This window comes from Vigna umbellata, chromosome 1, assembly GCF_029865625.1.
Source record: "Vigna umbellata cultivar VRB3 chromosome 1, Vumbellata_1.0, whole genome shotgun sequence".
Taxonomy (NCBI): domain Eukaryota; kingdom Viridiplantae; phylum Streptophyta; class Magnoliopsida; order Fabales; family Fabaceae; genus Vigna; species Vigna umbellata.
Genome location: NC_142165.1, coordinates 56,388,735 through 56,412,405, shown reverse-complemented (window position 1 = coordinate 56,412,405; position 23,671 = coordinate 56,388,735). Strand labels below are relative to the sequence as shown.

At 32.5% G+C, this 23,671-nt stretch overlaps 4 protein-coding genes across 5 annotated transcripts; 3 read left to right on the top strand and 1 right to left on the bottom strand.

Moving 5' to 3' along the window:
- Positions 1–645: 645 nt before the first annotated feature.
- Positions 646–3,192, top strand: LOC148205832 (large ribosomal subunit protein uL14mz-like). Of its 2 annotated transcripts, none has more exons than XM_088103870.1 (4): positions 646–760; positions 880–968; positions 2,255–2,346; positions 2,571–3,192. In XM_088103870.1, exons 2-4 carry the CDS (start codon positions 935–937, stop codon positions 2,943–2,945), a joined length of 501 nt encoding a protein of 166 aa, XP_087959996.1. In that variant the 5' UTR covers positions 646–760; positions 880–934; the 3' UTR covers positions 2,946–3,192. The 2 variants fall into 2 exon arrangements, with proteins under 2 accessions (XP_087959996.1, XP_087959995.1); XM_088103869.1 differs by having other exon boundaries at positions 717–799; positions 908–968.
- A 475-nt stretch (positions 3,193–3,667) lies between these two features.
- LOC148205831 (HVA22-like protein f) lies at positions 3,668–5,210 on the top strand. Its single transcript, XM_088112198.1, has 5 exons — positions 3,668–3,780; positions 4,048–4,074; positions 4,243–4,365; positions 4,639–4,891; positions 4,991–5,210. Exons 1-5 carry the CDS (start codon positions 3,734–3,736, stop codon positions 5,015–5,017), a joined length of 477 nt encoding a protein of 158 aa, XP_087968324.1. The 5' UTR covers positions 3,668–3,733; the 3' UTR covers positions 5,018–5,210.
- A 7,889-nt stretch (positions 5,211–13,099) lies between these two features.
- On the top strand, positions 13,100–13,868 carry LOC148205830 (GCN5-related N-acetyltransferase 1, chloroplastic-like). Its single transcript, XM_088103868.1, has one exon. It carries the CDS (start codon positions 13,173–13,175, stop codon positions 13,752–13,754), a length of 582 nt encoding a protein of 193 aa, XP_087959994.1. The 5' UTR covers positions 13,100–13,172; the 3' UTR covers positions 13,755–13,868.
- Positions 13,742–20,432, bottom strand: LOC148205829 (ruBisCO large subunit-binding protein subunit beta, chloroplastic-like). The gene is made up of 14 exons (XM_088103867.1): positions 20,141–20,432; positions 19,950–20,075; positions 19,020–19,157; positions 18,683–18,778; positions 18,292–18,534; positions 17,761–17,995; positions 16,807–16,976; positions 16,619–16,696; positions 16,441–16,512; positions 16,256–16,360; positions 16,008–16,100; positions 15,596–15,688; positions 14,110–14,311; positions 13,742–14,017 (listed from the first exon to the last, which is right to left on the bottom strand). Exons 1-14 carry the CDS (start codon positions 20,282–20,284, stop codon positions 13,995–13,997), a joined length of 1,818 nt encoding a protein of 605 aa, XP_087959993.1. The 5' UTR covers positions 20,285–20,432; the 3' UTR covers positions 13,742–13,994.
- Between the last annotated feature and the right edge of the window lie 3,239 nt (positions 20,433–23,671).

The window sequence follows — 23,671 nt, the reverse complement described above, 5'->3', positions numbered from 1 at the left end:
AATGTTATAGAAAATATATTAGTTAATAAGACCACGTTGCTGGTGGTGATGTGAAAGTCATAAAAATAATATTTTTATCTATTATGTTTTCAATATGAACAATAAAAATAACTTACTATTTTATATTAATTGCAATAATATTTTTACATTAATTATGTAATCTCATATATTTTTTTAACATTTATAGAAAAATAAAAATGAAAATGACAAAAAAATAACATAACTATTAAAAAAATTAAACAACAAATATTTAATTATTAAAAAATATAAATTTCAACCACTCAATAAATAAAACCGATTTAATAAAAATTCAATTAAAGATTTATAAATTTAATATTAAAACCTTAAAACTTAATTAAATCTAAATAAAATTCAATCATGTCCCAAAACACATTATCGAATTGAATTTTTATTAAAAGATATAAAAAAAATTGATAGGGACTCAAATAAAAATATCCTATATCATTAATTACAATTTCATTTTCTTATTAATCATATAAGATTATATTTCTTAACCTATCTAGATAAATAAGTAATATATTGGACTGTCTAATAATCTGATTTAATATAAATTCAATTAAAAATTCATAAATTTTAATAAAATTCGATCATAGGCCAAACCACTGGTCATTTAGTACTGATACAGTATGGACTTCAAAATTCAAAAGAATACAGGCCCATTATATACTACTACTAAACTATGCCCGTTAAGCTTTGGGCAAGAGTAGAAGAATTGGAAGCTGCAGTGCTGCAGCCGCGTGTGAGTGACCATAATTGCTCTCTCTTCCTTTTAGAATCGGTGAAACATTTCAACCCATCATTTCTTGTTTGCATATTGATCAACTTTTCCCTTCGGGTATTTTTTTTTTCGTTTTACAGGGAAAAGTTCGTGTCTTTATTTTGATAGGGATTAAGAAGACTTCAAATTTCGAATATGGCTGCAACCTTTGCTTCGAGATGTTCTCGCGGTAACCTAATTTGTATATTTTTTATATTATTTCAGAGATTGATTTTTTGTTCCCAAACCTGATAATTTAGGAGACTTATGGTAATTGAGAAATGTTAGGAAGTAGATCTGTATCCATCAAAGTATCTAAAGCACTGTTATGAATTATGATATAGGTTTTATGATACATTTCTCCATTGGCCTTCTACGAGAGAAAAATAGGAAAAAAAATAATTAAACAAGCTTCTTCAAAATTGAAATTAGCTTAAACGATAAGCAGATTGGTAGAAGCTCCCCGGTATCACTCTAAATTTTTTATTTTTAATTTGTCCATAAACTAAATTTTTATAGAGAAATTCATTTTGTTTTTATTTCTTATTTTTTCATCGTAGAAATTGTTACAGAAAAGTTTGTCTAAACAAACTTATAGAATATTTGTTAGAAAACCTATCAAAAGGGTATTAACTACATACCACATGAACCAAATGAGTACTAGAATGGAATAGGGAGAACTTAATTTATTTATTTTTCTCATTTTTCTTTTCTGGAGAAACTCGTTCAAAACGACTCTAAATTTGATATAATTTTGTCATTTGGGTGACTTGAACTAATGACTAAAACTTAGGAACTGAAAAATAGAAAGTCAGTTTCACTTTATAAGCTTTCTAGTAAGAGCTCGACATGGGTAAAACAGTGTTTAGACCCAAGAAATGAAGCTAATTTCATAAGTAAACACTCAACTGCATATTCGCAAAATTTAGGAGTGAACATGGGAAAATTCAGTGGTCAGATTCTGCTTAAGAATAACAATTATTGGAGTTGTAACTCACTAGGCAGGATCAGCTTCTTCTTATTGCCTCTGTTGAAGCTGGGGAAAATGAAACGAGTATATAGACTAGGAAAGAGAGTAGGAAGGTTAATAAGTTGCTTGGAATTTTGCCGTTTTAGCAAGAGCGACCGTATGTGTACTTTAACTTCCTTTTTGTGTTTATGCAAGTCCTTTTTGAAAGGATGTTTTTTTATGCCCAACAGGTTAAGATTTAAAGCCTGAATCTCCTGTAATATACTTAAATTATTACAAAATGATTTTGTTGTTTGTAAATATGTAATAATCCTTTTGTTGAGCAACTGCATTCAGGACTAACCTGAAATTTCACGTGTTAAGCTCTTATATTGTTCGCTCTCAGCCCTCCTGTCATTTTCTTTTATAATTGAACCATGCAGTGAATGTCTTTTATGTTGACCAGATGATATTCTAACATCTAACTTGCTACTTTTTCTGTTTGATGTGTCAAAAAACTGAAACAGTGGGTCGTTCTCTGTTTGGTGGATTAAGCAACAGTTCCCCTGGTTTATTTACGACATCACATGAGATAACATGCAACAATATGTTTACTCAGGTCAGTGCATGAACTAAATGCAGATCATGATTGGACAGTTATTAGTTGTATATTTTCATCGACACTGTACTGATGCTTGCCCAACATGGTTTTGGTGAACCTATATTGTATGAGTAGCAAGCAATACCATTTTCCTTGTTAAGCATAGATATGTGCCTTTTTTTTTTAAAAAAGGTACTTTCTTTCTCTTACCCCTAACAAAAATTCCTCTTCCATTTTTGCAGCAACAACGCACCTTCATACAGATGAGGACCGTTCTCAAGGTTGTGGATAACTCGGGGGCTAAAAAGGTGATGTGTATACAGGCATTGAAAGGGAGGAAAGGAGCAAGATTAGGTGACACAATAATAGCATCAGTGAAGGAAGCACATCCTAATGGAAAAGTGAAGAAAGGAAAGGTTGTATACGGGGTAGTTGTGCGTGCAGCAATGCCAAAGGGACGTTGTGATGGCAGTGAGGTCAAGTTTGATGATAATGCTGTGGTGCTTGTTGACAAGCAAGGCCAACCTATTGGAACCAGAGTTTTTGGACCAGTGCCTCATGAGCTGAGACAAAAGAAACATGTCAAGATTCTTACCTTGGCAGGGCACATTGCATAAATGAGAAAAAAGGGTCATCCTTAATTTTTTGAGTTCCAATATCACATCTACCATTTTGATGTTTTGGATTTTTTTTGGTGTGATGTGTAAGTGTAATAATTTTTCAATTTAGGAGAAGTAAAACAGGAGGTGCAGAAGACTTCTACTTAAATGACTACAACTTTATTTGGTTTCTGACCTGAAAATGAACTAGGGACACAAAATTTGATGTGTTCTTCATGTGTAATGTATCGACCATTTATGATTACGCTCCTTTTTATTTCTGTTTCGATCGATAACATCATTATGATCTATCGTTGTATTTGTCACGATTTTATCTTTAAAAAGTTTTTTTAAAGTAATATTAACTTTCAATTAAATGCTTTAATTGCTCATTAGCAATAAACACCTTTGAGTATAGGTAGAATGGAAGGGTTCAAATTTTGAGCACAGGCTTATAAACTAAATATGAAAAGGAAAGATAAAAGAAGAATGTAAGGAATATGACAGGAAACTAGAATATACTACTTTCAAGTTCAAAAGCACATGCAAACCTTAATCTTTTACGGTACGTATCCTTCCCTTTTCTTCCATATACTTGGCCTTTATTGTTATTTCTTCTCATAAGGGAAAAGAAGGCTTTTGGGTTTGCCCTCAAACATTCTTTGCTTGAGTTCTTCACCCTGCTAGCACTATATTATATATACCTTAGAAACTACTTGCAAATGTATCTAATTCTACACTCCAAAGATTTCATCTACACTTCAAATCTGTTCCCAACAAAAGATCTTAATAACAGCTTCTTCATCATGGGCATCCTTGGAACAATGGCAAGACATTTGGACACAATAGTGGGGTAAATGAATCTCTATCACTTTACCATGTATGTAGGTTATATTTTATCAAGACATATTATATCAAATTATGTTCTAACCATAATGTTTTCTAACCAAATAATGATATGTATTTTTTGAATCACATAGCATATTCTTAATGGAAGCTATACTTAACAAATTTCTCTTTCTATAGTTTCATGAAATTATGTGTATATATAATGCAGTCTCATTCTTTTATCAGCAATAATTAACATTTTACTTTTTCTGTTTTGGTTTCTGTATACCAGGCCTGGAGTGTTGCTCCTATATCCTTTGTAAGTACATGGACACAGTAATTTTTATCCTCCTAATTGATTCTTAATTGAAACAAGAAGAAAACATAAACATATGAATGCACAAACTGAACCATTCCCATAATCTGATGCATGAATTACTATTGGATACAATAACTAAATGCCTTGTGTTGTGAGTAAATGTAATAGATACGCATCAATGAGGGCAATTGAGAGTCCTTCAACCTTGGATGATCAACAGTGGCTAACATATTGGATTTTATACTCCTTCATCACCCTCTTTGAGCTTTCATGCTACAAGATCCTAGCATGGTATGTGCATAAAACTCAATTTATTCATGACCAAAAAAGACAAAAAAACAAGATTAAAACTATCGTTTTTAAATATATCATCTAACATCAATTTTGAAGGAATCTTGAGATTGTATAACACATTTTACTGGCAAGTATGTCTGTAATCTCTTAATCTTTCTAAAGTTCTTCCATGAAACATAACAGAAAAGTAGTTATTCTTTAAATGGTTGAAATGAACATGATATCAGAACAATTGGGATAGAAATTGACATTTTTTATATATATGTTTAGGTTTCCAATTTGGCCATACATGAAGCTAGTTTTTTGCCTCTGGCTGGTATTACCAATGTTCAATGGAGCTGCTTACATATATGAGAACTATGTGAGACAATATGTGAAGAACATAGGAAGCTTCTATGGAAATTCCAAGTATCATGAGGACCAAAAGAAAGTTCTTCAGATGATGAGTTTTGATGCAAGGAAAGCTGTTGAACGTTATATAGATACATATGGTTCTGAAGCCTTTGAGAGAGTAGTCAAAGCAGTATGCTAAACTTCTCTTTAACTCTTATCTTTCTTTTTATCTGCATAAACAAACTTTACCTTATAAATAACATTGCATGCATTTTTAATTTGACTGCAGGCTGATAGAGAAGCAAGGAGGCACTGAAGAATAATTGACCCACATTGATGCTTCAAAGAATTTACATATCTTTTAATCAATAATTATTGTGCATTGTTAACTATGTTTCAGAACCATTATTATCATTTAGTTAAATGCCAACAATCTTGAGCTTTCCACACTGTAAATTAAATTATGTATATACTTTTCCTTGGCATGAGAATTAAGGGGCTTCTATTCATTTGATAGTTTTAATTTTTCAATGCTATTACTGTGATGATTCTAACAGCAATTTATTCCATTGAAATTTAACTACACAAGTCAAGATCACATTGGGGTATTGCACAGAATGCTTATTCAAAAAGGGAAAATAGAAGAAGCAATGCAACACGTTGAGAACTATACAAAAGAAAAATAATCACTTTTAGCCAAAACATATCAATAAATAAGAATATAAAATTTAAACAAAAACATACTGTAAATTTAATGTGATTCGAGACATTAAGATTTATTTTGTTCACATGCAATTTGTATAATAAAAATTGTATATCTTTTTATATTTTTGAACAAAATTATAAATTCTCTAACAAAAGTATCGAAATCTTTCAAGGAATCGGTTTATTTGTAGTTGCAATACTCAAATTATTTTTTTTACTTTTTTTTAATATTTTATCTTGCTCTCTTTTTCCTCATATTAGTTAATGTAAAACTTTGGTCAATACGAATACGTAGTTCAGTTTATATTTGTTCCATACTTCGAACATTTATTGGTATCTGAATCACGCAATTTTTAATGAATTAATAATAGTTTAAATTTAAGCAATGTAACAAAATTAATTCTTGATATTATAAGTTAATTTAGTATAGCATGTAGTACAAAAAGGTAAACCTGTTTGTTAACTTTCACAACTGTGTTGACACAATTGATTGATGAATAGTAGAAAAATAACATTTTATAATAACCATATTATGACGGATAAAAATTATCCATCATAATAGGGAGATATTATAACGTAGTTTTTTAAATCAATTATAATATAAGACGTGGTAGCAAACTTATAAATAAGTTTAAGATATATTATAATGTAGTTTTGAAAATCAGTTATAATATAAAACGCATACTAGAGTAAAAAATAAAGTTGATTGATAGTGAATAAAGTTAGGAATCAAAATTACTAAAAAATGTTATTTGATAAGTGATAGTAGTTTAAAAATAAACAAGACTCAATTAATTTAAGAATAAAGACTACAAAAAAAAAGGGTATTATCAACGGTCTCAGTCTGTCAGAAACAACCAAAAGTCGTCGGTAATGACCTATTAGCGACGATCAAAATACCGTCGATAAATCCTTTGTCGCTAATAGTTACCAACGGTCTTTTCCCTTCGGTAATTACTGAAGGGCGGCGAAAGCCTTCGGTAATTACCGAACAGCGAAAGCCTTCGGTAATTACCGAACGGCAAAAGCCTTCGGTAATTACCGAACAGCAAAAGCCTTCGGTAATTACCGTAGGGCAAATGCCTTTGGTAAGTCCTTCGGTAAGTTCCAGGAAGAATTAAGTTATATTTGTATTTGTTATTCAACTAAACAAACTTGCATAAAATGTTCACAGCACAAACATACCTGCATAACATTTTTAAACCACAAACACCTGCATAATATGCATCCCAAAATCATCCCTTCATTAATGGAGTAAACAACAATATAACATCATTTGTATTGTTCAAATTTAAGAACTTGTATTTGTAAATGAAACATGAAACATAAAACATAAAACAATATGTTCATCTAGACCAACAATGTATATGTAGCAGAATCATAATGTTCTAACATTTAAATGTTCTACAATGTTCAATAACAAAATAAAACTAATAATCTACATAATCATCATCAGAATGATCTTCATCATCCTACTGCTCTGTAGATACTAGACTGATGTGGGGTGGACTAGTGTGGGTTGGACAGATGTGGGCTGCTGAGGGACGACGGGTGACGAGGAGGGTCGTGGCTGGCTTGGAGGGACAGTGGAATGAAGGTGTGAAGCTTCATGCAGCGCTCTCATGACCAGGGACTTAAAGTTTGTAAACTTGTCTCTCAATGAGTTGTATTTGTCTCTCAAATCATTATTTTCCTGGTCACGTTGTTGTAGTAGCTGTGTCAGGCTCTCGACGGCCTCGTCAGCAATGGTGGTTGAAGAAGAAGATTGGTGCTTCAGAGTACCTCCTCTTGCTACTGTGTAATTTGCAGCAAGTTGTCATGCACCGTACACTCGTCCCTTTTTCTTCCGACCAACGACATCTACCCAGCACTGTGTCCTACGAATGTCGTTGTCTTCATTACTCACAACATCCGGTGTAGGAGTTGACCCATGTTCGGATCTAACCTGTGAAAGTCTCGTAGAAAATTATTCATGTTCAAACATTAAAAGTTAGGGAATGATACAATAACATAAATAAAAATTACTAATAGTAGTAGTGTTATTTTCTTACATGAGTCTTGCGAGATCTTTCATCAACGAATTCAGTAGTTCACATTCAGACATACATAGGTATAAAGCTAACATGTTGGGTCAAAGCATAACAGAACTGAAGTACTACATGTTCTTTTCCTGTTTATACTAGAACTATCATAATTCCAATAGATACATACAAAGTCTGATACCCAATTACTAACTCTAACTCATTAGTGATGACAATACATATATATACCTTAAACTACATCTATATTACTTATACTAAACCAATCCATTATTTCAATTTATTCAATCACGAAAAAGTCATGGTTTATCAATCATCAAACATACCGAAAGTTCATCCAATTGTGATCTAAGTTCTACTAAACATAACCTCTAATTCACTAGAACTACTCCCAATCATTTCAAGTCTTTTACACCCTTTATTAATATGTTCCAATGTTCAAAACCAGAATAGCACAATTATCATATGAAAAGGGCAACTTCTATACTTACAAGCATGCAACTTCTCATTAAAAAAACAATTATACAATTCAACCCACTTATCTTACCTAAAACTGCACATGTTGAATCAAACAATAATACACTAATTCCATACAACAAGAACTCCTAATCTCTATTTCTCTATATCAAATTTATTAACTGAACAGAGCATCCAACACATATATCCTTTCCAAAACTCCACAACCCCTCTCATATCAACACAAAACATCAACAACTTAATTTCATTTCCACCGAACATAACATTATCTTCTTGAGTTTACTTTCCAACCCAATTTTGTTTAGTTAACACCTAAACACTACCACTTATTTTCATTATTGTAAGACTATTCAATCAATATTACTATACCCACTCGTTTCGGACTCATACAACAATTCCAGCTCAGAAATATTAAAACACCACAAAGCATACATAAATTTTCCAGCTCATCCTTAATTCCACCATGGATACCAAATTCTTAATTTATTACTTGAAAACATAACTCATGATATATCCATTTAATATTCCCATATTGCAATAAGCACATAAGAAAGTACAAAACAAGAGGAACATATGCATCATCACATTTTACTATTGGACACAAAGGAAAACCGAGAGGAAACCTCATTTTCCCTAACCCCAATACAACCCAAACATCAATTTAACATATTTCTCATACTTAATTCATCAATTCATAACAGAGCAACATACAAAGACTACCTATGTAGACCATATGATCATAGAAACTTAGCTATATGTCACAAACAACTCCAACACATGATCTAAAATCAATTGCAATCATTTACCTGGATATTTAGTGTTAAACTTAATCTCCAATTTGTATCTCATGCGAACCAAAAGCAATAGACATATACAGGTTAACTCACACATGCATCACAAGTCAGGGATAAAGGCGAGACTCACATATCCTCACCCATCCTTCACACAACCATTGAAGTCAACATGTTTGCATAACTAAAATCATGAAACATAAGAACATTACAGTTATCCAACCAAGCTAGACAACTTTAAAGAAACAAGGTATAATATACTCGTACAAATTAGAACTGAAATGATTCTCATATCAATATATAGTGTCTGTCCCTATATGTAGAAAAATAAAATATGGGATCCAAAGAAAGAATACAAACAAAATTAGAAATTCAAAGGGAAAACAATTAATAGTAACAAAGATGGCAGCCACCAAAAGGTACATAATTTGAAGCAATAACTTACCTCTACAACAGCGACAACCCTAGGTGTATTAGCACCTCCAATAGCCTCTCTCTTGAAGCCCTTCTCACGCACAAAAAGCTAGTTCGTCACGCAACCCCTAGATCAGCCTCCCTCATGAATTGGAAGCTCTGCTCATGCTGCGACACCATCCACTGACCCGGTGACGCACCTCCTCACGCCACCAAAGGACTGTCGTGAACAAACCCTAAGAGAAGCACCGTCCACAATGGAAGGTGTCACCTCAATGCCTCCATCCTTCAACCACACACACTTTTAGAGAATGGAGAGAGGAGCTCGAGAACGGTCAATGGCGATGGCGAAACCGTAATGGACGAGTGGGAAACAATGGCAATTGTGCTTTCGAACTCTGAACGAGAGAGGGAGACGAATTATGGTGAGGGGAGAGGGGAGAGGGGAGAGGGAGGAACAGTGAAATCAGAAATGGGGGGAAGCTTGCTTTCGCGAATAGTGATTTTGGGAGAGTGGAAGAGGGAAATCCCAATTCCTGATTTCATTAAGTCCACGCCTATGCCGACGGCTAAAAGTCTTCGGTAAATTCGCTGCCCATTACCGACGGGCATAAGACGTCCGTAATAACCATATAAATTAACCGCCGGTAAATTCTTCGGTATATCAACTTTACCGACGACAAAAAGGTCGTCGATATTAACCCTTTGGTAATTAACGCATTTCTTGTAGTGAATATTTTAATATAAATATTTTTGTAAGCAATGAGTTTCATTAATTTAAAACATACAATCTTTCAAGAAACCACTTTTCTATAGTTATCTAACTTCTATCTAAGGGCTTTCATCCCCTGTTCATCTGTTTGAAGATCAAAATTTGCTTGAGTAATCTTCATGACGAGATTTTCAAGTCTAACTAATTGGTTTCTGTTAGGATACAAACAAAATCTCACATTAAATAAAATAAGAGATAGACATGGGTTTATATACACATAAGATACCTCTCTTGGTAAGAGGTCTTTTGGAATAGTACCAAAAGAAAATCCGTGAGGGCTTAGCCTAGAGCAGACAATATCTTACCATTATGGAGATTTATGTGTGTGTTGTCCCTCCCTATATCAAAACCAATGGTTTAGGTCTGAGCTCAAACGAGTACGTCCCTCCATAGTCAGGTGAAGCCTTGGCAGACAATCGGTGGCAGACAACCAAATGAATTCATGGGAGGTGGAGTGCAAGGGATGCTCAGTAATGTGACCATGGGTCTGTAGACCATGGTGTACTATACTCCTTTCTTTGGTAAATTTCGTTTTTCTTGCATGCTAGCCCTTTTTGTGTTGCATGTGAAGTTTCATGTGCGTTTGGAGGCTGCTTTAGGCTTTCTTGAGCAGTTTAGTCATTTTTCAGGTAATGGAAGCTAAATACCCAAACTCTGTCATTCTAGTATTTTGATAAATATGATTTGGTGTACTTTAGTTTGATTAAATTAACTAAATTATTGCATTAAGTAAATGAGTGTGCTAAAATTCTGATGTTTTGTACATGATTTGGTGAATTTAGTTTGAATGTGTGTTTTCTGATATTAAATGAACTTTGTAGTGATTGATTGTTGAATGTACCTTTTTTAGTTGCTTAAACTGGTGGAAGTGATGTTGTATTAAGTTGGGAATTTCTGTTAAATCATAGTGTGGTAAAAGGATAGAGTTACAATTGATTTTGGTTTAAGATTGGGGGCTTTGATAGGTGAAATTCTATAGGAGTTGTTTTATGAGGGAACTTGATGTTTGAAGTCTTTTTTTTGTGTCAATTAGGATTAGTTAGCCACTTAGTTCGCTAAAAATCTAGTTTATAATGTGTGAAATCTGTTTTATTAGTTTTTCGGTAGTGATTTGATTTTAATGTACTGAATTGTTGGTCATTTGAACAAATGAGTATTCAATCTTAGGTGAATTGAGTCATTGATTCATGTTTTATCTGATGAATGATTGTTTTGGTATATAGAGTTAGTGGTAGATTGGTCTTACAGGTCTGGTATGACATAAATATGTAGAAGCATATTTCAGTAAAATTATGTAGACTCGTTGAGCGAGCATGTACTAGCTAGGCGAATTCAAAGTCAGATAGCTACGAACTTGGTGTTCGTTGGGCGAGCAAAATCTCATTAGGCGAATTCAAAGTTAGAGAGTTACTGACTTGACAATCGCTGAGTGAAAATATACTCGCTAGGTGACTTTTGAGAGATTTTAAAGCTTAAGTTCCAGTGGTTTTCTCGCTGGGCGAGCAGATTTAGTCGTTGGACAAGAGTGTTGTCAAGCACCTCCAGCTGAGTGATTGTTTGATGAATACTAAACATGATATAATCATTTTGTATGGTATTTAAGTATGAGGTGAAAAGGATTCCATGGGGAAATACCTTAATGGTGTGAGCTTAGGAGAATCTCTGGTGCGCAGGTGCGGGCCTAACCTGACTCTGATATCATACTTCTTGGGTTTATCGAGGAGAAGGTTCAGTAGAGAAATACAACACTAATGAGATCTAAGCTCTACCACTTAATGGATTGATACCATTTTTTACCCAAAACCTTAAGACAATGGATTAATGTATCTTCAACCTTATATGGTGCTCTACTTTCTCATTTCTGCCAAATGTGCGACTTAGACTCACATTTGAAATTTTAACACAGTGTAATATATCTTCTTGTAGTATAGAATGATGTATATATAAATTTTGCTATATTATATATTCTTTTTTGAATAATTATGATGGCAGTTTATATGTTTTCCTCAAATTAATTATTTTTGTAATATTAAAAATGTGATAATGAAAATTAAAATGTTACGTATAGGTCTAAAATATAAAATATAGATAATTATAAAATTTTAAAAGCAAATACCTTATTTTATAATTTTGAAACTACAATGTAATTATAATTTGAAGAGTTGAATTGACGGTTAACTCATTTAATTTTTTAAAACCATTTTAATGGAATTAATTCGCTATGGATATAATAATTTATATTAGTTATAACAAAATATTCTCATTTTGGTGTTTTATTTTTTTTTTCAATTATTATTAATATTACAAATATTACATTTGGTGTTTTATTTTACACTATTGTCACATTCACAAAATTATAATACATTCAACTTTTATTTAATTTTCTACAAATTGTCAACACACTATATTATTTATTTTCCTCTTCAAACTTAATCAAGCAAGTTAACAAATAAATTTTAAACTAATCAAAGATATCAACAACCGATATATTGAATGACAGTAGTGTCCTAATATTGATACCTCAAAAATTAACAACATTTCTAATATAGGCAATATAATTAAAAGAGATTATCAAATTATAACTAAAGGGCATATATTAAAGTTATATTGGACTAAAAATATATTCACGAAGTTACTGCAAATAAATAAAAACAGATGAAAATTAAATGAAGTCCAAACAATGAGAAGAAGTTCTTGATTGGTGGTTTATTGATATTTTTGTAATGTCTAAATCTTAATAAATAATTATTAAAGTCACCTAAATTTTTTGATTGAAAACCATAAAAACAACTCAATATTTTCTTTAATACTTTATTTGTAACATTCCAATTTATTTTCTTTTTCGTTTCCCTCTTTAACAAATAAAACAAAAACTCTAATCTAACCCACCTTATCCATGAAGGCTTTCTCACAGCCACAAACCTGCAAAAACAGCCACACCATCAGAATAAAATTAAATTATTATTATTACCCTATTAATTGTTTCAATAGATACTAGTTTCTCCATCATCATTATTTTTAATGTTTTTTATTTTATTGTTATTCTTACTTATTAATTTACCCATACGATTTTAAAATCAAAATCAGGATAGAAGTAGAAAATCTAAGAGCATATTATTTTAGCAAGTAAGATAATTCTAAAATATTATTTAAGCTTGAGTTTTTTTTATTTAGTTTAAAAATATTATTTAAGATAAAGTGGGAAAATGATCATAAAGTGTGAAATTTGCATTATAAATTAAATTCAAAACACTTTTTTGTTCTATCTATAAAATGTTGTTACGTGGCGCTGTCTCCGCTCCTCTTCCACCCTGTCTCCGTTTCGGCCAAACCAGGGTGCGAACCCTCCCCCGAAGCGTCTCCGTCGCATCGTCCTCCCCCTACGGTGGCGACTATCCGCTCTCAGTCTCCGACGAGGCGCTGGAGTCGCGCGGGTTCTTGTTGCGGCGCGACGCGGAGGGGCTGGACCTGGAGGAGCTGAACACTGTGTTCGTGGCGGTGGGGTTCCCACGGCGGGACCCGGAGAAGATCCGCCTGGCACTGGAGCACACGCAGGCGGTTCTATGGGTGGAGCATCGGAGGACGCGGCGGCCGGTGGCTTTCGCGAGGGCAACCGGCGACGGCGTCTTCAACGCCATCATATGGGACGTGGTGGTGGACCCGTCGTTCCAGGGCATCGGGCTCGGCAAGGCCGTCATCGAGAGGCTGCTGAAGGAGCTTCTGGGAAGAGGAATTTCCAATATTGCCCTTTATTCGGAGCCCCGAGTTCTCGGGTTCTATCGCCCGTTGGGCTTCGTCGCCGATCCCGATGGCATCCGGGGAATGGTTTACTCCAAACGACAAAAGAAAAAATAGGATTTTTATTTTCACTTCTTTTTATTACCATGTATCCAACAAGTCTTTCACATTTTCCTTATAAAATTGCTTGAATATTCAAAATTTATTACAAAATTGAGATGTTGGTAACTTCGTTTGTTGTTCCTAGGATTGGTGAATGCCACTATCTGTACAATGTATCTGTGGATTAATCTGCACTGTTTCTTCATTGCTCACACTGAAGCCAGGCATGGGTCTGAAAGTTCACAATTTTCCATTTCAGAAACCCTTTGGTACGAAACCTGAGTAACCAAATTTCAACACAATCGTTACTACTAACAGGGGAAAATATTGTGGCAGAGGAAATTAAAGACGATGAAGTGAGTGAAATGACCTTTTGACATAGCAAGATCTTTTGACATAGGAAGACCCTTCGAAAAGGCAAGATCTTTTGGTATAGCGAGATTTGGGGTAGCCATGGCCTTTCTTGGGGGCAATGTTATGGGCTGCAACTCCTTGCGCTCAATCACAACAGCATTAGATGTTAGAAATGACTTGGCCACTGAAGCTGAATGTTCTATACAGCATCTAACTACCTGCACCAATTTTCAACATCACAGACTTGGTCATTCTGTGCTAATCTATCTCACTGCATCTCCACTGCCAAATTAACATGGTTTTCGTCATGCTTTTCACTGATTCACATTCCTGTTTTTGTCCCCTTTTTGTTATTCATCGGTTATTAGATACTTTCTTTAGTTTGCGTACTTGTTTCTGCCTTAAATTTTAGTTCTTAGGCTTTAAAACTGCTAGCTTTAGTTCCTGCAGATACTGGATAAAACTTCATGGTGCTGGAACACTGTTACAACTCCTGGTGCTAATCTGTTAGCTGCAGTGTGATATATTAATGGTGGCAAACTTTAGGGACTTAGAGAATAGTTTAATCTTTTTCATTAAAATAATAACATTATTATAATGTGTAATTAAAAAAATAAATAAATAGGAAAACTGTAACATTTTATAAAGACGAGTCATATATCAAAAGAAAGAGAGGGGTGTGTGCTTATTTTAAAACTATTGTAATATAAGAAGCGGGAAATTTTATTAAAAATTTTTGATTTAATATTAGTGGACTATTTATCGAATGTAAGTTGAAATTATTGTAGGATAAAACCTTTTTCCATTAATGTCTAAAAACTACTTCTTTAATTAATGTCAATCATAGTTTTTTTTATTGACATTTTTTTAATGTTTGTTGGGATCTTTTCAACAATATCACATTGTTGACCTTTTCTAAGTTGATTAAGGTTATTTTTTTTTCTAATGTTGATTAAGCAAACTTTTAAATAATCCTAACCTAAGATTATTTTCATGGTTTTTTTTATCAATTTGAAATAAAAAATTAAAATTAAAAATACCTATTTTAGTCAATGTTAATAGAACATTAAAAAAAAAGACTCGAATAAAGATGTTGAAAAAGTAACCATTAGCTAAAATAATTATAATCTTAACTCTAGTTGAAGTTGAAGACAACTAAATATTTTGGTGTACTTTGTAAAAAATAACTTTCATCATTATAGGCTCTAAAATACTACTAATTGATATTTTAAAATTATTATATATTGTTTATTATTAAAATAATTGTTTATATTTTATAGTAATTGAAATAAAATTCTGTAAACTTAGAATCTTTTTAAAATTTTAGTGTAAATTCAAACACAAGATTAACAAACATTATATTGGTTAGTTACACAATGGAAAAGGGCCAAACTTACATGAAGTTCTTTAATTGTTTTTTTCTTATATACTTTTCTATAACTAGAATTGAAATTTTGTTTTGATAATTTAATTTGACCTTTACACAAACTAAATGAGCATACCTTTGTTGGATCCATAATCCTAGCCTTCATCAGATCCTCATAACAGTCCTTAGCAGCATTGTAACCAAAATTCATGTTATCTTCCAATAAAACCTGCATACCATAAACGACTCAAGCTTGCATTTTATTCAATATATACCTTTCTTCTTTAGTTTAATAAACTAAAATCTGAAAAAAAAAATCTTAATAATTGAGATTTTTTAATTGATAAATCAACAATAGTTGAACACAGGACAAATGTTAGAAAAATCTCTGTATATAGTTTTGAAAATTTTTCCTGTAAAATTACAAAGCATGCAAAATCTAAGTGCAAAAATTGATATATTTAGCTTTCTTTCAATCTTATTTTTTGTTTTTTTCTGTTATTGTTAAGAATCCAACATTATAAAACACAGTTTCTCAGGCTCAATACCTTATTTACAACAACATTGCCATTTACACCAGCATTTTTCGCTATCAATCTTGCAGGATAGCTTAAAGCTCTTCTGAAGATTTCAGCTCCAATCTGCAGATAATACACAAATAAATTTTCCATATCTTGAACAGACAACAAAAAGATACAAATCAAAACAAAGACTTTAAGGGATATTCACAACAAGAGCTTGGCTAAATCATAAACTTCAAACATGATATGAAAAACTTAGTGCAATGGAATGAAACCTTTTGTTCTTCATTGTCTAGAAGTACTTTTATACCATCCACCTTTTTGGATAGTCTTAAAAGGCTACAACCACCTCCAACTACTACACCTTCATCTATTGCAGCCTGCCATGTTCCAAGTAAGAAGGTTAACCATAAAAATGGTGGCAAATTAACTTGTTTGAGCCATGAAAAGGAAATAATACCTTGGTTGCATTTAGAGCATCTTCTATTCTTAATTGTTTATCCTTCAGCTCCACTTGTGTTTGTGCTCCTACCTATGATTTGTATTCAAGTTGCTAATAGGTATATGAACTATCTCCAAGGAAACAGAATTCTTAAAATCCAAAATGTCCAAACAAAATGAAATGAAATTTACAATACCTGGAGAATGGCAATGCTCCCTGATAATCTTGCTATTCTTTCATTCAATATCTTTTTGGGAAATTTATCCACTGTATTCTGTGTGAAATATGTCAATCAATCATATTTGTGAACAATATACAATTAACTTTGAAAATTTAACACTAGTCAAGTGTGAGATGTGATGGTTTTGAAAATTGTGTATGCACCTCAACAAGCTTCTTCAGTTGATGAACCCTCTTCTCTACAAGTGATCTTGTACTCCCATCAGTAACTATTAAGGTAGAATTCTTTGTTATGACTACCTTTGTAGCAGAACCCAGAACATCCTTGGTAGCCTTTTCTAGGGTGAATCCCATGTCTTCTCTAATCACAGTACCTGAAAAACAGCATATCAATTACAAAAAAACAAAGGTTGTAAAGAACTAATGTTTTATTGCAGAATAAACTACAAAGTGAAGACTATGCATGTAAAAATGGAACTTCCAATTAGCATTTTAACAACTGATGCTTTCTTCCATTCAAGTACATAATTTGTTTCTAATAGAAGTTTAACGAAGATGGCAATCGGACAGAACAACAGAAGTGAAAACATCAAGCCCAGCTTGGAACAGAGTTCTTGAAACAAAGCCGGAGATAGAGATTTTGTGAACACACATCTGCAAGCTGAAAATTGACTACCATATTAAGAAATAAACTTCAAATCTAACCTAATCCTACGAAACCGACTTTTAATACGAGGTTTACACTCATTTATATAATCATTTATAACATATATTTGTTTTATCTTTAATTGATATTAAATTTCTAACACACCTCCTCAACATATATATTTCGAATACGTGACTAGATATTTGTGAATGGTGACTATGACATAATAAATTTCACTAAGATAAACTTCTAAATGAATTTGATACAATAACAAAATTGGAAAAGAAAAGAAACAGTACGAATGATCAATAAAGACTCTGAACTCTTACTATGAGAAGGGGTATATGTACATATACAATGCAGAATAACATAATTGCAAACAGAAAAGATGAACAGATAAAAAGAGCATAACAGAAAGCTATAGCTGAGAAAGTTTTTGTTTCTTGTTTGTCTAAACATATGAACAAACAAAACATAATGAAGATTATAAGTGGAAGTGTTGGATGTTGTACCTCCAGTCAAGATTGCAATGTCTTCCAAGCAGTGAGTCTTGCGTTCACCAAAGGCAGGAGCCTTAATGGCAGCTACCTTAAGTGCCCCTCGAAGTTTATTTTTAATGACAGGAGCTAGAGCTTCTTGCTCAATGTCCTCTGCAACTATCACAATTGGGTACTTTTCTTTTGCAGAATTGTTCAGTATGTTGATCAATTCCTTTGGGTTTGTGATTTTCTTGTCCACCAAAAGCAACTGCAACCAAATAACTATGCATCATGTAGTTATTTAACTTAATTACATATTTTGTTACTCATTATCATCATTTAATTACATCTTATTTTTTTGAACTTGCTTATAGCTTTTATGTGAAAGATGCTTTTGCCAAACCAACCAATTAAGTATTTATCTATTAAGTTTATCACTTTAGAGAAGATATCATAAGCTCAACCATGAAGCTTGCTTAGTCAAGCTTAAAAATACTTGCAGAAATATCATCATCATAAGCACTTTTATACACTGTACAAGTTCTTTCAGACTCTAAATGATACCTTGCAGTTGTGGAGTTCCACTGTCATCTTTCTTCTATTGTTGACAAAGTATGGGGACAAATATCCACGATCAAATTGCATTCCCTCCACAATCTCTAAACTGTTCTCAGTACTTTTTCCGGTTTCAATTGTTACTACTCCTCTTTTTCCTACCTTATGCAGTGCCTCAGAAATCATGTTTCCAACTGCATAATCATTCCCTGCACTTACTGCTGCAACATCTGCAAGTTCATCATCCTCAACCTGCAAGTTCAATCAATGTTGTTAGACTTTGCAAACTATAAGCAACAATTGACACCAAGCAAAATTTATAATTAAAGAATCCAAGTATGAGTTTAAGTTTTACATCAAGTAAAAAATTGAAACATCATTTAATAAAAAGTGATCCTACCTCTCTTGACATGAAACTGAGTTCAGAAACAAGTGCAGTTGCTGTCTTCTCAATCCCACGAGCAATTTGAACAGGATTCATTCCAGCAGCAATAACCTAGACAAAGAAAAAAGGAGCTTTAGAACTCAAAGTTAAGAAAACCCCTTTAAAGTTATTAACATGGTGATTCAAGAATGAACTAAAAACTAATGTTTCTTCAACTTTTATTTGCAAATTTGACATAGGATGGGACCTTTTTTATATAGCAATACATGTCAACTTTTCATATGTGCTAACATGTAATAATTTTGTTGTGATTGATGTAATAGGACACTCATGTTTAGGTGGTTTTGTTTACCTTTGTCCCCTCTCTGATTAAGCCATGAGCAAGAACAACAGATGTAGTTGAGCCATCACCAGCTAGGTCATTGGTTTTTGCACCAGCTTGTCTCACCAATTTCACACCAACATTTTCCAACGGATCTTCCAATTCAATCTTATGTAACACAGGAAAGAGAAGTTCACAAAACCATATTACTAGAAGACCTGATGATATACAAGTTTATTAAGCACATAAGCAATAAGACAACAAGGAAAACACCTACCAAATTGTGGGAAAAAAAAGGACATGCTAGATTTTCTTCTTACTTTTTTGTTTCAAACACTACTTTCTGAAACAATTTTTCATTGCTCAACAGTCAATTTCTCATCCAACAACCAAAGTACAGAAAAAACTCACTGGAAACTGTTTTCTCATTCTGTTCTTGTGTTTTCTTCAAATGCTCTTGTTCAAATGCCTAGTGGATGGCTTACCAATACTATGATCTTCTTATAGCCACCTCTTATTATATACTTTAGAGAATAAATAACTGTATTTCAAAATAGTAATCTAACAATGCATAAATATGTAACTTTTTCACTAATGAATCTTAAAAAAAAATTATTGAAAAAAGAGGACGTCAATAAAACATGAGTCTAATCATATAAAAAATTAATACAATAAGACATAAATCCAACTAAACACACCGATAAAACATAAGTTGAATCATAGAAGAAATTAACACAGTTAATTAAGAAGAGACAACATCAAAAGTCCACCTCCAGTCTAAAACCTTAAAATAATATATTTATAGTTCTTGTTCCATATACTCAATGTTTTCATTTCTAAGATTTAGACTCTATTTGATTCTCAACATTCACAACCTTAAACCGACCATGGTACAAAAAGAAGAACATTAAAGAGAAGAAGCAAATGGTTAATGATGAATGACCAAAAAGAAAAAAGCACCTCTTTGAGAACAGTTTCTCCATCATTTACTATCTTGGGAGGTCCATACTTATTGGGCAGCACAACATTCCTCCCCTTTGGACCCAATGTAACACCAAGCAACTCAGCCACCATGTCCACCCCTGCCTGCACCATCACACACCAATTCACTCACAGCTTGTGAAGAACCAAAACAAACTATTAGTCCTTACCAGCAACTTCTTCGTTGCTGAACCATCATGGTTGAAGTAAAGCTCTTTTGCCATGGCTCTGGGGATTAGAGAAGAACAAAGTGAGTTTCTGGGCCTGGGAAGTGATGTTGGACTGGCAAATGTGAATGAAGAAGAACATGCCATGGCTTTGACTATCTTTCAATGGCTGTGTTGGTTTGATGTAAGTAATTAACAACTATTAGCTGTCTTGAGTGCAATAAGTTGAACTTCAACAGCGATAAATTGAAGAAATGTTCAGTTTGGACAATGTCAGTGGATAAGAGTAATGGTGTAAAGAACAGAAATATCTCACTCTTGTATTCTGTGAACAAAATGAAAGGGAAAATATCTTATTACTAATTTTGTCACCATGCAAACTATTTCTACTTATTAGTTTTTTTTTGTTAGTAACTTTAATAGATAAATATGACTGATAATTCCGTCAATATCATGATTGAATATATTTCTTTTCTTTTATGTCATAGTTTCACTCATCAAGTTTTTTCTAATTGCGTTGTCTTATTTTCGTGTACACCCAAAACAAGTGAATCGATATATTGTTCAAAATAAATAATTGCTACATGTAGAGCAAATATATATTTAGATAAAACCACAACATATAAGTTATAATTAACAGTGCATGTTTGTATATGAAGTGCTTGGAATAAACTACAATTGGATAAGATTCTGCATAAACATTTTTATAAAAAATAAATACTTTTCATAAATTAAATTTAGTTTATATATAAGTTAATGGATATAAGTTCCATTGTGTAATTTCATAATTTTTTTTTTTTAACTAGTGCTTAAGTTAATTTTAATTTATAACTTTTTTTCCTTATTTCTATCTAATATTTATCAAAAAAGTATTTAAACAAATTCTTATGAATATATATATATATATATATATATATATATATATATATATATATATATAAAAGTTTGCTTATGTAACATATTAAAATGTCCCAAATTTTAGTTGAAAAAAATATCTTCATATATTATGGATTCTAAGTTTTAAGGTTAAGGGTATTTGAATAATTTCTGATTTTTTTTATTTTAAATTAAAAATAAAAATTATTAAAATATCCTATGGAGTATGCACCTTCAAAAATAGCTTATAACGTCACGTGTTCAACGTCTAACCACTCAATAGCCAACTTTAAAAATAATCAGTGACAATTTTGTAAATAAATGCAATTATTAAACATCGTTTAAAATTATAATTCGACATAAAAGGATATAAAACGTCGAATGACTCAGCGTTAGAAGTCAAAAGGTTAGTGAATTCAATAAAAATTTGAACGGGAGATTGAAAATTCATTCACTTTATCTTAGCGTGCGAGACCCTCTTCTCTGCTCAAACTTTTATCGAACGAAGTTTGACGACCATCATATGTAAACTTTCTTTCATTTGATACAAATGCATGTTAATTAACTACTTTAGGTATGATTTTCGTTTGTTTTCACCGATTATTTTCGTGTTCTTGTCCTTCATAGGTGCATTCTGCTTTCTCTCTCACTGGTGGCAACACTTTATTCCGATGAACGCACTTTTGAAGGTTAGTTTTCGTTTTGAAGAACTTATTTGTTGAACTTGTTTGTTTTTTCTTGTTGAACTTGTTTGTTGTTTTTTTTTTGTTGAACTTGTTTGTTGTTATTGTTGTTTGGTTGAACTTGTTTGTTGTTGTTGTTTTATTGAACTTATTTGTTGTTTGATTGAACTTGTTTGTTGTTTGATTGAACTTGTTTGTTGTTTGTTATTGTTATTTGTTGTTGATCTTATATCACCGTTCATAATTATACTTTTCACGTCTCGTAGAGTTGTAAAAAAGGATTACAATTAATTAAAAAAAAATTGATTAACATCGTATATTGAAGAAATTCGACGTTAAATTAAAGTCGAATTTTTTTAAATTCGAAGTCAATTTAATGTCTCCTGATATGATGTTGTTCTCGAATTCAACGTGAAAGGCCAAAAATATTCGACGGTGTACGCTATTTTTGTACTAGTGCTGCCTCTCTTTACGAATAGGAATTTTTTTGTCAACTAAAATTTAGTAGACTTTAAGAGGTTACATAAGTTAGCAAACCCATATATATATATATATATATATATATATATATATATATCAATGAATAATGGTTCATTTTTCAAGAAGTATACAACTCATTTGTACTAAGTAGATATTGAAACTGTTAAAATAAGTTAGATTACTATTTAAATGTAATAATCAATTTATTTTGTTGGTTAGGGTTAGTTAGGGTTTTTAGTTTTCAGTGTTTCTCCTTTTCCCCCTTTTTCATGAGAACCTTATATATAAGGTTTCTATTTTGTTCCCCAAAGTAACACACAGAAACAATACACAATACATTAAAAGATTTTAGAGTTCTTTTTCTTCTTACCTGGTTGTCGCAACTTGTTCTCAGTGCTTGACTTCTCCATGACCGAACTTCTCTCTCCCGTGACATAGGGCTTCTCAAGCCTTCCTATTTTCTCTTCATACCATTTCCAATATGGTATCAAAGCAGGTTTAATGCTTGCTCTGCTTCCGTTGTGCCAAAGTTCCTTCAATCAGAATTCTTGTTTCATTCTTGGTTCTTTCTTGGTGTGATGGATCACATGGATTAATCAACCAATCATGCCAGTTCCTTTTATCTACATCCCAGGGAGAATCCAATCCTCACTCTTATCTCTCAAGTCTTAAATGAGAAAAATTACTCTTCTTGGAAGAGGAACATGAGAAGAGCTCTCTTTTCCAAAAACAAAATCAAATTCATTGATGGATCAATCAAGAAACCTCAAAGAAGTGATGTTTTATTTGATGCTTAGGAAAAATGTAAGATGATGGTGCTTTCTTGAATCATAAAGACACTTTCTTCACAGATTGCAGAAAGTGTGATATATGTTGAAGATGCCAAAGAGTTATGGGATGAATTAAAGGAAAGATTCTCAAAGGGTGATTATTTCAAGATTTCTAACTTACTTCAAGACATTTACTCAATCAAACAAGGAGAAAGAAATGTAAGCCAATTTTTTACAGATTTGAAGATTCTTTGGGAAGAGTTAGAATCCCTTAGACCCATACCGTGTTGTACCTGTGACATCCATTGTAATTGTGATTTGTCAAAGATCTCTCTCAAATATAGAGAGATAGAGCATGTTATCTAATCTCTAAAGGGGCTGAATGATACTTATAACACTGTGAGAACTCAAATCCTCCTAATGGAGCCCCTTCCCAACATTAGCTGTGTCTTCTCCCTCATCATGCAACAAGAGAGACAAGACATAGGGACCACCAACCAAAATGCTAAAACCCAAAATTCTGATGAATATTGCTGATAAACATAGCCACTGGAAACCAGACCAGACCTAGAGGAACCAAGGACGTGGTGTTGGGTCACGTGAGCAAGGAAGAGAGAGAATGATCGAGGTCGTACCCCAATCAAATTAATATGCAAATAAAGTGCAATATAGACTAGGAAATGACTCCTAGTTCGTCTCTCATGGACCAATTATTCGTTCAGTCA

Excerpts from the sequence above, each read along its gene's own strand:
- LOC148205831 (XM_088112198.1), top strand. The coding sequence starts at position 3,734 with ATGGGCATCCTTGGAACAATGGCAAGACATTTGGACACAATAGTGGG. Across the intron at positions 3,781-4,047 it reads CATTTGGACACAATAGTGGG|GCCTGGAGTGTTGCTCCTAT; the intron begins GTAAATGAATCT and ends TCTGTATACCAG. Across the intron at positions 4,366-4,638 it reads TGCTACAAGATCCTAGCATG|GTTTCCAATTTGGCCATACA; the intron begins GTATGTGCATAA and ends ATATATGTTTAG.
- LOC148205830 (XM_088103868.1), top strand. The coding sequence starts at position 13,173 with ATGTTGTTACGTGGCGCTGTCTCCGCTCCTCTTCCACCCTGTCTCCGT.
- LOC148205832 (XM_088103870.1), top strand. The coding sequence starts at position 935 with ATGGCTGCAACCTTTGCTTCGAGATGTTCTCGCG. Across the intron at positions 969-2,254 it reads TGCTTCGAGATGTTCTCGCG|TGGGTCGTTCTCTGTTTGGT; the intron begins GTAACCTAATTT and ends AAACTGAAACAG. Across the intron at positions 2,347-2,570 it reads GCAACAATATGTTTACTCAG|CAACAACGCACCTTCATACA; the intron begins GTCAGTGCATGA and ends CCATTTTTGCAG.
- LOC148205829 (XM_088103867.1), bottom strand. The coding sequence starts at position 20,284 with ATGGCATGTTCTTCTTCATTCACATTTGCCAGTCCAACATCACTTCCC. Across the intron at positions 18,779-19,019 it reads TAATCAGAGAGGGGACAAAG|GTTATTGCTGCTGGAATGAA; the intron begins GTAAACAAAACC and ends TTCTTTGTCTAG. Across the intron at positions 17,996-18,291 it reads TGGAACTCCACAACTGCAAG|TTGCTTTTGGTGGACAAGAA; the intron begins GTATCATTTAGA and ends ATTTGGTTGCAG.